The sequence below is a fragment of the Punica granatum genome, chromosome 1 (assembly GCF_007655135.1).
Source record: "Punica granatum isolate Tunisia-2019 chromosome 1, ASM765513v2, whole genome shotgun sequence".
NCBI classification, from domain to species: Eukaryota; Viridiplantae; Streptophyta; class Magnoliopsida; order Myrtales; family Lythraceae; genus Punica; species Punica granatum.
In genome coordinates, this window is record NC_045127.1 from 11967832 (window position 1) to 11984214 (window position 16383).

At 37.7% G+C, this 16383-nt stretch overlaps 1 protein-coding gene across 1 annotated transcript; it reads left to right on the forward strand.

Moving 5' to 3' along the window:
• Positions 1-2829: 2829 nt before the first annotated feature.
• On the forward strand, positions 2830-15165 carry LOC116193128 (serine/threonine-protein phosphatase 4 regulatory subunit 3A-like). The gene is made up of 24 exons (XM_031521899.1): positions 2830-3126; positions 4595-4675; positions 4780-4879; positions 5004-5088; positions 5199-5248; positions 6246-6325; positions 6962-7021; positions 8389-8488; positions 8567-8644; positions 8856-8920; positions 9085-9153; positions 9233-9310; positions 9393-9488; positions 9808-9878; positions 10042-10119; positions 10309-10402; positions 11449-11547; positions 12317-12534; positions 12623-12737; positions 13138-13269; positions 13373-13480; positions 13562-13671; positions 13767-13868; positions 14622-15165. Exons 1-24 carry the CDS (start codon positions 3082-3084, stop codon positions 15163-15165), a joined length of 2658 nt encoding a protein of 885 aa, XP_031377759.1. The 5' UTR covers positions 2830-3081.
• The last annotated feature ends 1218 nt before the right edge of the window (positions 15166-16383 follow it).

Below are 16383 nucleotides of genomic sequence, written 5' to 3' on the forward strand. Positions count from 1 at the left end.
TAAGCTAATTGAGAGTCATAAAAGTGAACTCTCATTTGCTTGACACATGTCCATTAATTATTGGTTAATTCACTATTTTTCTTCAAAAGCTTACCAATATTATTTTTCATCTTCGTATGAATCCCTCTAACTTCTGAACAAATATTTTTCCTTTCAAAAGTTCCCATAACTCTATTAATGTAAAAAAGAACCTATTTAATATTTTATTCAACAAATTATATAGTTTTACATAAGTTTAATCTACATTATTTTGAATGCAACTTATTTCTATATTTTCTTTAACTTTCTATTTATTTTTAAAAGTATTTTTAATTCATTCAACGTTTTTTAATTCTCAAATGCAGTAATATAGTTCCCATATTTGATAATTTGAATTATGAAGGAATACCAGTGGAGTTCATATTAGAAATAATCAAATATAGCATATTCAAGAAAGTTAAAATAATTTCAAATTTAAGATAATTTAATGAGTTTCAATTTTTTTTTATTATGAGATTAGTCCACGGTAATGCGCGGGAATTTTTTTCTAGTTACTCTCAAACAAGAGAGAGAACTCTCTTCTCATGCCCCTTCATTATTTTACATTTAGGAAAAAAGACAAAAACCCCCCTTGTGGTTTGGGGTCGGAGCAAATTGCACTATCTTCTTTTGTTTGGGACAATTAGCCCCCTTGTAGTTTGCTCCGTTAGACATAGGGGGTTGCGACGTTTATTTTTTTCCATTTTCAATTATCAATCTTTAACCTTTTAATCATTTTGGTTCTAAATATTTTTCTTTTATCATTCATATTCTCAACTTTTCATTTTATTTTAGTCCTATAAAGAAAATTGAAAGGGAAGGAGGGATCGGGGTAACCGATTGGCAGCCCCAACTCCGAATCGACCGAGGACTGTTGGAAGTTCTCGGTCGATTCGGAGTTGGGGCTGCCAATCGGCAACCCCAACCCCTCCACCAAGGTCGTCGGCGTCCTCCGTGGGTACCGACGACCTCGATGGAGGGGTCGGGGTCGCCGATTAGCTGCCCCCAAACCTGAATCGACCGGGGACCTTCGACTCGGAGTCCTCGATCGACTCGGGGTTGGGGTCGCCAATCGGCGACTCCGACCATTCCACCGAGGTCGCCGGCGTCCTTTATGGGTACCGACGACCTCAGTGGAGGGGTCAGAGTCGTCGATTGGCGATCCCAACCCCTCCTTCCTTTTCGATTTTTTTATAAGATTAAAATGAAACAAAATGAAAAGTTGAGGATATGAATGATAAAAGAAAAAGATTTAGAACCAAAATGATTAAATGGCTAAAAATTGAGGACTGAAAATGGAAAAAAAATTAACGCCGTAACCCTCTATGTCTAACAGAGCAAATCACAATAGGGCTAATTGTCCCAAACAAAAGAATATGGTGCGATTTATCCCGATCCCAAATTACCATGGAGGTTGTTGTCTTTTTCTCTTACATTTATAATAGTAGTAAGTTACACTAATTTGATTCATAAAGTCAAATCGGCAACTGTTCTATCATTTCAATGTAAGTATATATCTTCTAAGGTAAGTCGAAACTTTCATATCTTCTTAATTAAGTTGAAGCTAATCCTAATTCAAAGTACCTTCCATTACATTTTGGTTATGATTCTGCCCATGGATTTCTCTGCATTGCCCGAACCAAATGCCACTTCAATCAAGCACTAAAATGAAACACATCCTTCAACAAATTAAAGGCGAGCTAAAAGCAACTCACATTTGAAGTTATGCGAAAACAAATAGATCGTGTCTTTCGTACTAATAATATTGTTATTGTGATCCCTTTGGTCGAAAGCAACACTGCCAGAACAAAATGCTACTTAATCGAATACATAAATTTGATGGTTGGATTAGTAGACATTTATTAGGTGAACTAAGAGAATTATTGTGATCACATTTATATCAAATTGCTTAATTTTCTTCATAGTCACATGCATAAAATGATTTTGCAGCAGATAAAGAATTGCATGGACCAGATGTTTAGTGATTGTTTGGATTGAGGGTTATGGAGAGGGAGGTCATGGAAGATTATGAGAGTTTCTGCACAATAATCTGCATACCCAATTAAGCTATTAATATAATCTATTTAAATATGTCATCAGCTTTCTTGATTACTTAACAAAATTATGAGATGCGAAATTGATACAATCTTTAATTTGAGGAGTTCCACTTGATGAAAAGCAACAGTATATGGATCACACATCATATTGGTCGTATAGGAAAATGAAATAGCTCGACTCCTTACTACACAAAGAAAAAAAAAATCTAGCAAAGTTGAATATTTGTTGTAACTAGTGCAGTCATGTCTATTGACAAGAACTGCCCTTTATTGTTGTCCTCACTCACTATGCTTTATAAGTTACAACCATTTTATATTATAAGGTGTAAAAGTCGAAGAACGAAATATCGTAACTCTTTTTGCTAATTCTCGTCTCTTGAAATTCTCATTTCCTTATTATTTTAAAATCATTAAAATTATAAATCATTGAATTGTTCTATTTTTGAACATTGCAAATGAAAATCAAAATTTTTCTCAAAAAAAAAAAATCTAATAAATTATACTTCACCAGTTGTCTTTAAACACCCGCACGATGAGAATGCCGGTACCTAATTAAATTTCATGGCGGGGGAGCCGTCTTCCAGGTACAGGCTATACCGGATTATCAAGGGCTTACTTGAGACAACTTAGTGTAAATTGGAAGATATTTCAAATTGAGAAAAATCAGGGGACCAAAATGAATTTTCCGCGGGGCTTCCAGACCTTTTTCATTTCTCTTTGGAGTCGGGAGATGGGAAGGTCGGGGAACAGACTACCACTAGCACGGAACAGGAAAGGGGAGAGAGAGAGAGAGAGAGAGAGAGAGAGAGAGAGAGGGAGGGAGGGAGAGAGAGGGAGGTAGAAGAATCGAAGGTCCAAGCTGCTATTTCAATGGCGGCCAGGTGTTATCTAGCGGCTAACTAATCCCCCCGAAGCCCTCAAATCTCAGCTCTCGTGCCTTCTTCCCGCGGTTCCCCCGCAAACCCTAGTTTTCGCGCGGTCCGGCCGAATTTCATCGGCTCGTGCCATGGGCCAGCAGGAGAAATCCTCGGCGAACTCTAATTCGATGCAGGTCAGTTGTTCCGTTCCAGTTCTGCTGGATTTTGTTACTGTTGTATCGAACTGCCGATCCTCTCAGAGGTTGGGAGTCAGTTCGAGGATGAGCTTGGCTGTTTGCGGGTGTTTGAGCTCTGTCTGGCGCTTTTGTTTTTGATTGAAGAAGTTGAGGATTTGTGGAGTTCGCGGATTCTCAAGTTTTCCGAGTTTCCAAGCTCGTGCTGGTTCATCTCAGTTGTTGGTGTTGTGGCAGAGTAGTTTGAGCAGTGGCTTAGCGCAAAGCTGCTAATTTACGTTTCGCTTTGGGCATTTTTGGTTGTTCGATTTATCTGTCTGAGTGGATGATCGTATGTTGACAGTTGAACTGGTTCATGCGTTTATGTGGCTGATACAGACTCTGTTAATAGGCACGAGCTTGACTCTAATGTATATAGGAGGTCCTGTTGCTGAATAAATGATGAAGTTTAGTGGTAAATGGAGACTGCTGAATGTTTCAGTAGGTTTTATTATGAAGTTGCACTGTGTGTGGCTGGTCCATGTTTGTGAAGGGATAGGAACGAAAGGGGCGAGAAAGGAAGGGATTGGGAAGAAAAATAGTCTCTACCTTGAAGGCGATCAGGGAAGAAGAGGATACTATCCTTGAAGATTTAAGGACAGGGAGAGGAAAGAAAAAAGAGTAGACCTACTTCTTCTGTTTACAGTATGCTTTTGTTTATCTCTGTGTAAATTACGTATACTCGGAGGGTTGAGGGAAAATGCATGCAATGGACGGAAGACAACCTCCTTTCTTTTCCGTATTTCTCCCTCCTAAGACAGAACTTCCAAAATGATGGATAATGCTCCCCTTCCAAATCCCTCCCATTCGAGTTGCTCTGAATCCCTCCATGCAAACAAAGCATTAAGGTTCAGAATGATGTCGTTTTGCCTGTCCCTTTTTGTGGGATTGAACGTTGTTTTGTTATTCTGCTGTGCAGCTACAAATGTCCTATTTGAGAAAATAGCAAGAGCTGATTGTACCTTTTACTCTCCATTCTCTTCTTAGAGAATAATTTATTTTCCATTCTTTATCATTCAGTCGTTTTGAATTCTTCTTCATGATAATATTAAATTAGGCAGTGTTGTTTAAGATGCTGCAATTATGCTATAGATCTCCAGGATCTGGTTTCATGTAATTAAAAATGGTATTCTTTACTTTGTGTGTTATTTTATTTTGCAACAGCTGAAAGTTTGTTTAGTTTTCTCTATAGACGTGTTTGTGGTGCGTTATGAACACAAGACAATATATTTGTAAATGGCTAAGTTGTTTACAAGTTATAAATAAGTTATTTGGTTATTCCAGCATCAGTGAAAATCTGGATAATTTAAAGCCCGTATATGATACTGTAGATTAGTAACTCTTGAATTTAGAAAATTTTCAAATTTTTTCGTTATATATTTTTTGTAACTGTAGAAATACCTGATCTTCTTTTCTCTCTTAATTGCAGCGTGTTAAAGTTTACTGCCTGAGCGATGATGGCAAGTGGGATGATCAAGGAACTGGGCATGTTAGTGTTGACTATCTAGAGGTTTGTTTTCATGGGACATCGCACTTAGTTTAAATTTTGATGTTATAGATTTTATGTTTAACGATGCAGCTTTGATCTTGGTCTGGATTTGAACGCTGATGCAGAGGTCAGAAGATTTGGGTTTGTTTGTATTTGATGCTGAAGACAATGAGACACTGCTTATGCATCGTATCAGAGCGGAAGACATCTACAGGAGGCAAGAAGGTCAAATGTTACTTTATAAGAATTAAGTGGCCGATTTATGCATTGATAGATCAACTTCGAATTCATTTCTATTCTTGCTAAATTACTTTGATGTGATAAATGACATTGTTTCTTTATTTTACAGACTCTATCATTGCTTGGAAAGATCCTGATTATGCTACAGAATTGGCTCTCAGTTTCCAAGAGCCTGCTGGATGCTCATTCATATGGTAGAGATTTATTTTAATTTAATAATTTTATTGTTATATGTTCCTCCATTTTATTCATATATGTTCCTCATGACTGGATTTAGTAGTCACAGTGTTCTTGTTTAATCCAGGGAACATATCTCTAATGTGCAAAGAAATCTGCAGTTTTCTGCTATTAACAGTAAGTCTACAAAGTAATCTTACATTTGTTAAATACATTCCTCTATTTGTTTATTTCTTATTAATTGATATTCAAGGGCATGTTAATGGTGTATGAGTTGGAATTAAACATTGAATTATGCTTCTCTTTTCCTTCTATAATGTTTTATTGACTTCTCAGTTACATAAGTTTTTTGCATCTCAGTTCCATAATTATGCTCCCTTATGGGGAATTGTTTGGGCGTCTTTTGTACATTTTTCTTTTTGCACCTTCTCGGTGATTATTATTGGATTTGTCTATCTTTTGTCTCTCTCTCTCTTTTGCATTTTTTTTTCTTCTGTTCTTCAATGGGAAGCTTGCTTATGTATAAATTATTCCATCGAGCTAGTAAGTTTCTGGATTTTGCATGTTATGCGGCATGTAGCTTGTGGTCATGTAGCCTACAATTATGTGGCCTTTATTGTCTATGTAGAATTGATATGATGAAGATTTATATGTGAGGGACTACAATTGCACATATATATTTTTCTGTCTAAAACCAGAATATATATTTCTAAGCTTTACATTTTTAGCAACTATTATGGCATGAAATTTCTATGTGACAGCTCAGTCCAAGAGTGGTTTCTCTTTCAGTGATCCTTCTTTTCATGTAGTTTTGTCAGAATTTCAGGCCATAACAGAGATTTGAAGCCAAAGATTTAAAATTGTTTTAGTGAATCTATGTCAATATTAAACACTTATTTGCACTTTGGAATCCTAGATATTGATTCAAGATAAATGCTTTATCCACTCAACAGAGATGGTCTTGCAGTCCCTGGAAATGTAGATTGGTGATGGACATTTACTTTGGCATTTATGCAGTCTGCAATGTTACTAAAAACTGATGAACAATGTACTTATTTGATGTGGAAATTGATACTTCCTGCAGATTGTACATTTTGATAGAGTCAGAATCTGTCTTTATTGAATTATCATTTGAGAATTTCTTATATCACTTTATTTGTTGATATTTCCACAGATGATACATTTCAAAGTGTGAATAGTGAGTTGAGGGAGCTGCCTGCAGTTGACCTAGCCAGCCTTCCGTTACTGCATAAGGTTCCAAATGATGCTTCACCTTTCCTTTTATTGCTCAAGCTTGTGTGGGATTCTTTAATCTCCTTCTCAGTGGGATTGACCAAAGAAAACTCAAACTTGGGTGGCGGTGATTAAAATTTATTGGCTATTAGTAGTATGGAGTTTCTTCATTTTTATTCTGTGGTACTAATGTCATGCTGATGAGTCTAATTATATTGATCAGTTTATGGATTTCTATTGAAGTTAAGAGGTCTACCTTTTTTGTGTTTTGGTGCATTTGTGGTGCACATTTGAATAGTTTGAGACTTTGAGTGCATGCAATATGAAACAGAGACTTCTGACTGGTGACATTTTTAACAACTCTTATGCTAGCTTTTCTATCTGGAATGAGAAAGGTTATGAAGAAAAAGGCAGGATAAGAATCTTCTCATACTTTTCGCTCTACTGAATGATGTACTTTGTATTGCATGTATGATGGTTTTCTAAGGTTTTTCATTATTTTATTTCTTGAAGAAAGAGTTGGATTCTATGGTCTCTCCTTTAGAGCTAGCATATGAAATTTCTGGCGTTTTTAATGAGTTATGAATTTTTTACTTGTACATTTGACTAGTATATATAATTTTTTACTTTAACTACATTGATTTTTTGCTTATGCAGATGGTGGTTGAAAGTGGGATTGCTGATCAGATGCGGTTGACGGAACTTTTATTGCATGATGTAAGCGTTTGTATGCAACTCATTGTGGATATCTAGGTGGAGGCATGGTATTCCCATTTTGATCTAATTCACAGCATTTGTAAAATACTGATGTTAAGTATGTTGGAGTTTTATCATTTCCTTCGCCTTTAAAGCTGTCTACTGATGTATCTTTTCTAATTTATTGGCTGGTATGGCGATTAGATTGTTGTTTAACCGGGAGTGGGCTCCTGCTTTGTTGATCATTAATATATAGAAATCTTTTGTGCTTTTTAATCAGTAAAAGAATGGAATAGGCATAATTATGACACCTCCATTAAATTTGTACCTGTAATTCTCAGTTTTAACTTTTCTTACTGGAAAATTGATTTCTGACATGGCACCTTAAGTATACATGTCTTTAACAGGGTAGTCTTTTTTTATGATTTAGCTTGTGATGACCTTTTACTGGTAGTCTGTCAAACGATAATGGACAATCCAAGAAGTGAAAATTACCAATTGGAAGTTTAATTTCTTAACATTAGCCGAAAGCTAGTTAGATATGTTTTGCTCCACAATTTGCTGTCATTGAGTAGCAAAACACCAGAGATTAGCCGTAGAGGGGGTACGAATGAGGTGATGATATCTCATCAACTATAAGCTCTTAAAAAGAGGACTTATTTGTTAAGAGTGATACCTCCTCTCCAAATGGGTCTTCCTTATATTAACGAGATAATTTTCTTTGACATTGTTCATGGTATTACAAAGTGGATAGTTCCTGTGTAAATGGAAGTAATAATTGTTCCTGCAAATAGAATCCTCGACAATACAATTGAATGTGGAGCTGGACCATTCTTTTAATGGACTATAGAGAGATGCTGTCTTACCTTTTTGTATACTTGACAAAGGAAAATTGCACTTTCTAAAAATAGCTGAGGGTGATCTATTTCCGTCTTTGCTCTGACATACTCCACATGCCTTCTTCTGATTCCATTGGATTTGCCAGTGCTTGATATATGATGCTCTCTGCATGCTAGCTGCCTTGTCATGTTTGGGAAGTTCTATGATTTTGCATGCCTTGGGTGTGTGCAATATGGTAGATGGGGGTTGGTGCATTGGAATAAGGTTTATGAATTAATGTGTGCATATCATGTTTATATTATTTATAACGTGCAAATCTAAAAGTAGTTGTCTTAATGTTAAAATTAAGATATTTTGCATCTATGTAAGAGATACTCTGAGAAGTTTGTTAAATAAAGCCCATGTAATTGGTGGTCTTGCTTCACATTCTTTCTATTTTGTTTTAAACATATACTTGATATGAAATTTTTTTTGCAAGTTTCTTCATATGAGATGGTTTACTGCTTTACGGAAGAGAATTTCTACTGATGGTAGATTATCTTCTGCAGCTAGATTTTTTCCAAAGGTTGATGGAGCTATTCAGGATATGTGAGGACTTGGACAATTTAGAAGGTCTGCGCATGATATATAGAATAGTCAAAGGGATAAGTAAGTACCACTCTATTCCGAACTTTGCTATCTTTTCTACAGTTTGTTGGCCCATTCTGAATTTGTTGCTTATGGCAGTCTTACTCAACAGCCCTCAAATTTTTGAGAAAATATTTGGAGATGAGCTGATGATGGATATCATTGGATCTCTTGAGTGTGAGTTTCTTTCTTCTTGACTTCAACAGGGCCTCTCTCTTAAGTTACCTTGATCATATACCTTGCTACACTTCCATCATAGTAGCATGCAATTTTAGTCTTGTGAATAGAAATGAACTTCCAGATGTATTGTCCACTAGTCAGCCTTTTCCCCCCTTTTGTGATTTATGATATGTTAGTTTATGACAGTTGGATTGTAATTGTTTGGCAGATGATCCTGAGGTCTCTCAAGTACATCACCGTAATTTTCTAAAAGAGCACGTCGTGTTTAAGGAGGTGAGACAAAAGTCCTTGGTCCCTGTCTTTATAACTTGAAGTACAGCAGAATTATGAATGCACTGAAGCTGGATAAGATGCCTGCGCATATGAGTTGATTCTTGGTTTTTCTGCATATGTTTTATTTTTTCTTTCCTTTTTTCTTTTTGGCTTCCTTTTTCCAGGCAATTCCAATTAAAGATCCCATTGTCCTGTCAAAGATACACCAGACATATAGAGTTGGTTACTTGAAGGTCTGGATTTATATTTGAACTTCTGCTTAAAAGTTTCCTTCTTTTCCAGTATTATTCTTACAACACCTTTCCTGTTTAGGATGTGATTTTGGCTAGAGCTCTGGATGATGCCACCATCGCAAACCTCAATTCCATTATTCATTCAAATAATGCTGTTGTAAGTAACCAGAATAAATTGATTTTTTAGTTTCCTGAATCCTGAGGTTCTGTTTCTTACTACAAAAAATGCTGTACTGTAGGTTGTTTCATTGTTAAAGGATGACAATACGTTTATCCAGGAGTTGTTTGCAAGATTGCGGTCACCCACGACTTCGTCAGAGTCGAAGAAAAATTTGGTAAGTGATTCTGGAATTGTCACTATTGGTGTTCTCACGCATCGGATTGTGGTATTCTGTTTGGCCCTTATCACAATTGTCATGTGCCTCTGCAGGCCTTGTTTCTATTCCTTTTTTTTTTTCTATGGATTTAGCTTGGAATTAATTTATGGAGAGATTACAATATTCTTCATTGTATGCGATTCCTTGCTGTAGGATTATCTGGATGTAGCTGTGGAAATTCATGATTATTATTATTATTTTTTTAGCGTAATGATTTGCCTAGAAAAAGCTGATCATTTGGTGCTCCTTTATGCTTTATACTCTTCCGGATTAATAGGTCTACTTCTTGCACGATTTTTGCAATTTAAGCAAGAGCCTGCAGATGGTCCAGCAACTCCGGCTATTCAGGTATAACCTATCTAAAGTTTCGGAAAGAAAGATCTTTCAAGATTTTCTTTAGCGGCTGCTTTTGAAAAGCTACTAAACAGCCAATTGAATCAGATGAAGGCTCTAATCTCTTTCCTGCTCTCTAAACGTATGCATCTTTTGATGAAAACTTATTCTCTTGTAGGGATCTCATAAATGAAGGTATTTTTGACATCCTTAAGGATGCTTTGCAGAGCCAAGACAATAGGCTTGTATTAACTGGGTATGTTGTGAACTCAATACTACTTTTCAAGTTAATCTACTCCTTATGCCTTCCCTCTTTCTTTTGTTTGCTTATCTGGATTGACCATGAGAAGAATACTGGAGAAATGCTTCGCTGCTGTCATTTATTATTTTACATATTCTCATGACAATTCTCTGATATTGACATGTGAAATTTCAATTTATGCAGGACAGATATACTTATTCTCTTTCTAAATCAGGACCCAAACCTTCTGCGTTCTTATGTTGTTCGGCCAGAAGGAGTTCCACTTCTGGGACTCCTGGTAAGATCCTTAAATGGAAGGTCTTTCCTGCTTTATAGATTGTTCCACGTACTTTTTAATTTGCAGCTTGCTTATGACCACATTGTCCTCTCCAGAGAAAAAAAGCCCTCAACCATTACCTTTGATGAGCACATAGGTCAAATTGGTCCAAGCTGTAATTTACTGACATGCTTAGATCACATGATCAGGAATTGGTCTAAACCTTTTTTAAGTTTTGTGATGCGAGTGAGAGGCATTTTCCTGCTTTTGTGAACCACTTTCACTCTGCCAGTAAACTGTAGATGGGGTTGTTGTTGTAGGATAATCTCCAGTTTCAGTTGAGACTGTTCTCATGAGATTGGATTCTTGCTCAGTGTTTCCTCAGATTTAACCTTTTTCCGGGCGCTCAATTCTTTTCTCGCACGAAGCATTTAATAGTAACTTCAGTGGACCTCCTTATCACATTTTTTGAAGTATTTATATTTATATTAATGGGGTATGGTCTGCAAAGCAATAATTTTATGAATTTGGCAGCTGACGCAGTTTCTTTGTCATAGTATTAGATTTTAGTGAGTCTCTGCCGACATAACTTTTTTGGTACATTTTTCTTTTATTTGTTTTTGTATGCTTAAAAGTATTCTGCCCTCTTGGCGCCTCTATAAATGATAAAGGATGAGTCATCGTGTCACCTTTTTTTTTTTTTTTTGGGTAACACCTCCCCACCCACCCACCCACCCCCAAAACCCAAATTTGATAAACATACTGGTAAAGTGCAAAACATATATACAAGCAAGAGAACAACCATAACGTACAAAATTGTTTCTCTAGAAAAAGTGTGGGAATCAATCATATCCTTAAGGACATGAAAGTCCCATCTATATACCCAACTACATCAAAAATTTATGGTCTCAACCCTGTAAAATACCTATTTCCCTCTGACATATCCATTAGTCATAATCTCTTATTTACCATCCATGATACACCCACAAAAGAAAAAAAGAGAAATGTTATTTTATTGGAATGACTCTTTGATGTTCTCACTACTGATTCTGCTTCTTACTTTGCAGGTTAAAGGGATGATCACTGATTTTGGGGAAGACATGCACTGCCAATTTCTTGAAATTCTTCGGAGTTTGTTGGATTCACATCCGCTAGCAGGAGGACAGGTTGTCTCTTGTTGTCAACTTACCCAATCGACTTATATTTTTGAGTTTTTAATGGTTCCTGAATCCATGTTGAAAATTTTATGGTTGGTTTTTCTATACCTGCAATTGATTTCATGAGTTATTGTGGCTTTCTTTTGGCTTTTTCTACCTGCAAGAACTTTTTATTTAGTGCAAGACTTGAGCTGGGATGTTATAGAAGGCTCAACTTAGTCTGATCAAGACACGCAAATGCCTTTTAGCATAGGACAGAACATTTTTTGTCTATCTCGGAAAATTATGTCACATTCTTTTTTGAAGTCCAAAATGTCCAATTTTCTTTTTTCTGTTGAAATCTGCTGTCATGTGCTGCTATTTTTGATTGTTCCGTGGTAAGCTTCTTCCTTTTATCTTAATGTAGTAATTCAATTAATACTATATTTTGTTATGACTCACTATGTATTCTCTTATTCAAATTGGATAAAATTGTTTCATTGTTAAAGTACATCGGAGCTCCAAATTTCTACTTTCAAATGAAGGCATTAGATTAAAATTCTCACTGTGCTTGGCTCTCCTTTACCTATTATGTTCTGATAAAGACCTGCATGTGCATATTAAGCAAGACCTTAAAATCCTAGAACAGGCAGGGCCTTGGTTTCCCCACATCTTGACCTGTAAAACAAGATTGTCATGTTTCCTTGGCTTCTTTTTCTTCTTCTTTCTTTTTTAAAATAATATTACTTTGTACTAATCTTGTTATGATGTTGACTAGTCTCAGTTTCTATTGTTTCAGAGGGACATCAGTATCATTGAGATATTCTATGAGAGGCATTTGGGCCAATTAATTGATGTTATCGTAGCATCATGTCCCTCAGGAAGCATTCCACCTTCATTGGGTAAATCAGCGGGTTCTCCAAGAGTTAAAAATCCCAAGAGCACAAAGCCGGAGATACTTTCAAACATCTGTGAATTGCTTTGCTTCTGTGTCATGCACCATCCTTACAGAACAAAGTAATTATTATGTGCGTTGTGCGACTTTCAATGATTTCCTATTGGAAGATAACCTGATAATTTATCTTTTTGGCTTTTCTGGTTGCAGGTGCAATCTTCTGCTTAATAACTTTCTAGACAAAGTTCTGTTGCTATTGCATCGAAGGGAGAGGTACCTGAGAGTTGCTGCTGTCCGATTTATCCGTACGGTTCTTTCCCGCCATGTAGGTGATTCTACACTAAATGATTCTTGTTCGACGTTACCTGATAATGATAGTGTAGAGAAAATTGGTAATTAATGGAAACAGAATTGGAGACGATTATTCATGGATCAGAAGTCTGGCATTATGATTGTAAGAATGCAAATGCAATTTTTGTTTGCAAATATAGAGACGAGGCGGAGCTTATGGGCATTATTTCTCATTCTTCATGGGAAATGCAAGTTTTTGTGTGTGTGTGTGTGTGTGTGTGTTTGGATTTGAGGTTTTTAACTGCTTTCACTCATAAAACGCTGGCCCCTAACTTAAAGAAAAAATTTTGGGTGTGACTGCTTTTTAATTATTAATATTATTTTCATTATTATAAAAATAATAATTTGTGATGGAACTTTTGTCTTGAATGCAGGATGAGCATTTGATAAATCACATAATTAGGAACGACCTTCTCAAACCAATTGTAGATGCCTTTGTGAGCAATGGTGATCGTTACAACCTTCTCAATTCTGCAATTTTAGATCTTTTCGAGTACATTAGAAAGGTGCGCATACTTTTGCTAAAGCACCGCCCTCTTTCTCATCGTAACTAAAGTATGCATTTTGAATATATAGGAAGTGTTTGTGGTGATGGTTCAATTCTTGCAGGAAAATCTGAAGTTGTTACTCAAATATATAGTCGACTCGTTTTTTCAAGATTTGGTGAAGTTTGAACGTTTTCCGACGATACAGGCCTTGAAAGTCAAGTTCGAGCAGGTAACTTCCTATTTGGTACAACCAATTCCTCCACATTCCTAAAGAATTATGTGCACATAATCGCTAGCTCCCTATTTGCAGAGCCAGGACAGTTCTGGACCTAAAAGCACCGGTAACGTCTCGGATCCTCGGAAACGCATAGACGAGCGCGCTTTAGAGAAAGAGGAGGAGGACTATTTCAATGAAGACAGGTTTGTATTTTACCTGCTAAATGCTGAGCATGTTTCATTCTTTTGGAAAGTTGTTCTTTGACAATATCTTTCTTTTTTTTTCTTTTGGTTTTCAGTGATGAAGAAGATACTGCATCAGCTTCCATGTCGCATCCCCAAAAGACACCACCTCAACCTGTTGCATCTAATGGAGTTTCACCGAGCTCCCAGTCATTAAGGTATGCCTTGACCTTATAAAGAGCCAATGGGGATAATCTGTTAAAATATAGTGTATAAATAAAGACGATCTTACTGCCCCATATTTTTTTTTCAATAAATAATCCTACTAGCCCATATTTTATATTAGCAGAAAAGAAAATACTATGATTGCTGTTAAAAGGTGTGCATCCACCGCCTCTGTCAAGGGCGGCGGTGACAGGCTTTTCTTATAGCAGCATGGCTAGGAGAGACCATTAGGGCCTTTGATTGAGGCCAGGCTGGCAAATCTTGATAGAATGGCTTCGGGTATCACCTGAAGACGATTGACCTCATCCCCTGCCCAGATGCTCTGAGTGGCCTTGATAAAGGTCGATCTGGCATCAGCCATAGAATGTCAGTCTACTATGAGATGATTTGTGCCGAGATGCCAAGATTGGCCTTGATTGAGTTCTACTTGTCTGCACCCTGAAAGATCAACTAAGAGGTGATTTGGCCTCGAGAGGCCAGATCCCACCTACAGGAAGCTGTCTGATATGGACTTTGTGAGAAATAAGTAAAACTGTGTTGAGGGGTTTCTGTTGTTCAAAAAGTTTTGGAATCCCGTTGAATGCTCTGCCTCCAGGATTCCTTGTCCCCCTTTTATCTGGTTGAATCCTGATCTCGTTGTCATCGAACAGGGATAGGAAATAGTAATGACCTATGTTTTGACTGCCAAACATTAGCTTTTTATTGTTGTGTTTATTTATGGGAATGCAATGATCTTTTTTATGTAGTCCAAGATCAGGAGGTCTTGTCGACTATGATGATGATGAAGATGACGAGGACTACAGACCACCACCTCGAAAGCAACCTGATGCCATGGATGAGGATGACGGAGCAATGGAGTCCCTTAGGTTGAAGAGGAAGCCTCTCAAGGAAAAAACGCCCGAGCTCGGGAAGAAGCAGCGATTGAACAAAAGCACTAAGTCGAAAGACAGCGTTTTTGCCGCTCTCTGCTCAACCCTAAGCCAAGCAGTGCTTCCTGGTAAAAGGGGGTCGAACTCAAATACAACACCGGGTTCTTCTCAAGCAGGGGAGTCTAACAAGGGTTCTGATGAGAAGAATGGACAGGAGACGGAAGCACTGATTTCTCGGGGATCTCCCGATAGCAGCAGTTCAAAGGAGGAAACAGGTAACAAGGAGGAGCCTTCATCTCCGAGGAGCTGCTCTGATTCCTTGCAGAACCAATCATCTGACAGCACGAGACAGTTGGGGGGAGAGGAAATTCCATTGGTGCCACCCAAGTCTTCGCCAGAAATGGCCGTGAATGGATCCTGACTTAGGTTTAGCCATTATCGGTCTCCTTTCTATTTACCTTTGTTCATCTTTAATAGTGGATTTGGTTGGTTGGAAATTCGGGCTTCAAAATACGAAAGAGAGGAGCTCTCAGGAAGATCAGGAAAGGACGAAAGGATGGGTGGGTGAAGGATCTGGAGGTCAGTCTCTTTTCAACGACTGGTCACTGGCATGAAGAGATTACTGTGCTATGCTATGTGCTGAGAAGCCTGAGATAGACGCGGATCAAATCGAATCGGTCTGGAGTAATCGTGATTTTTGGCCGAGTCTTTCTATTCAATTCTTATGCGGTAGAATGTTGTAATTTTTGCTGCGTGTAAAATATACTGAGCATTGAAAGACTCTTTCCTCTCTCAGGTACGATTTTGAGATCTTCCCCTGTATTTTGCCCCTGCGATGGGGGGAACTGATACATATGTTAGGGTATGAAATATAGGCCCGTCTTATAGTGTCTGTACATTGTATCTTGGTTTCGTGGCGGTTAAAATGTGGTTCCGTGGTGGACGAATGTTGGCCTCTATTCATAGACGTGTAAATCGGAAGGAAGGGAAAAAAAAAAAAGGAAAGAGGAAAAAAGTTTGGACATCTTCCTATTGTTGTGATTCAGTTTTTAATATTGTGAAACTCGTGGAGATTATCTTGTTACAGTCACTTCATGTAGTGTTACCCGTCGATATACTCTGCTTATCGATGTCAGGATCGGGATTGACCTGAATCCTGAATTCGTGCTCAAACTTCGGTTGGTCATGGGGGGAACATTCGTTAGCTTATGCTTTCGCTGTGGATCAGTTTCATTGTGCATCTAATTCTAGTCCTTGCTAAATTGAGCCAACTACACAATGCGCGGCGTATTGCATTACACACCCATAAAGTGTCACCGCGGCGCTGCCGTATAAGCTTTGGAAGCCTTCGAGGGGGCACGTCCAGCAAGTTCTGAGATACCGCGAGGCGTCTCCATCTCTGGCAGAGGCGACTAAAAAACGTGGAGTGATATGACAATGACCGTCGGAATGGCAGCAAAAAAACGTGGTGTCCTATCGTAACGAAAATTTTATATCGGGACCCAATTCCATCAATGATTCTGTTGGCTTCCTCACGAGACTATACTGATGCCAAGCCACATGGATCAATCTTAAATTGTTTCGAGCTGTAATGAATGGATGAAGTTTAGCTCAATCATCGTGAGCAATGCTACATGAC

Coding starts and splice junctions, on each gene's coding strand:
- LOC116193128 (XM_031521899.1), top strand. CDS start 3,082: ATGGGCCAGCAGGAGAAATCCTCGGCGAACTCTAATTCGATGCAG. Junction 5,089..5,198: donor GCTGGATGCTCATTCATATG/GTAGAGATTTAT, acceptor TGTTTAATCCAG/GGAACATATCTCTAATGTGC. Junction 9,489..9,807: donor CAGAGTCGAAGAAAAATTTG/GTAAGTGATTCT, acceptor CCGGATTAATAG/GTCTACTTCTTGCACGATTT.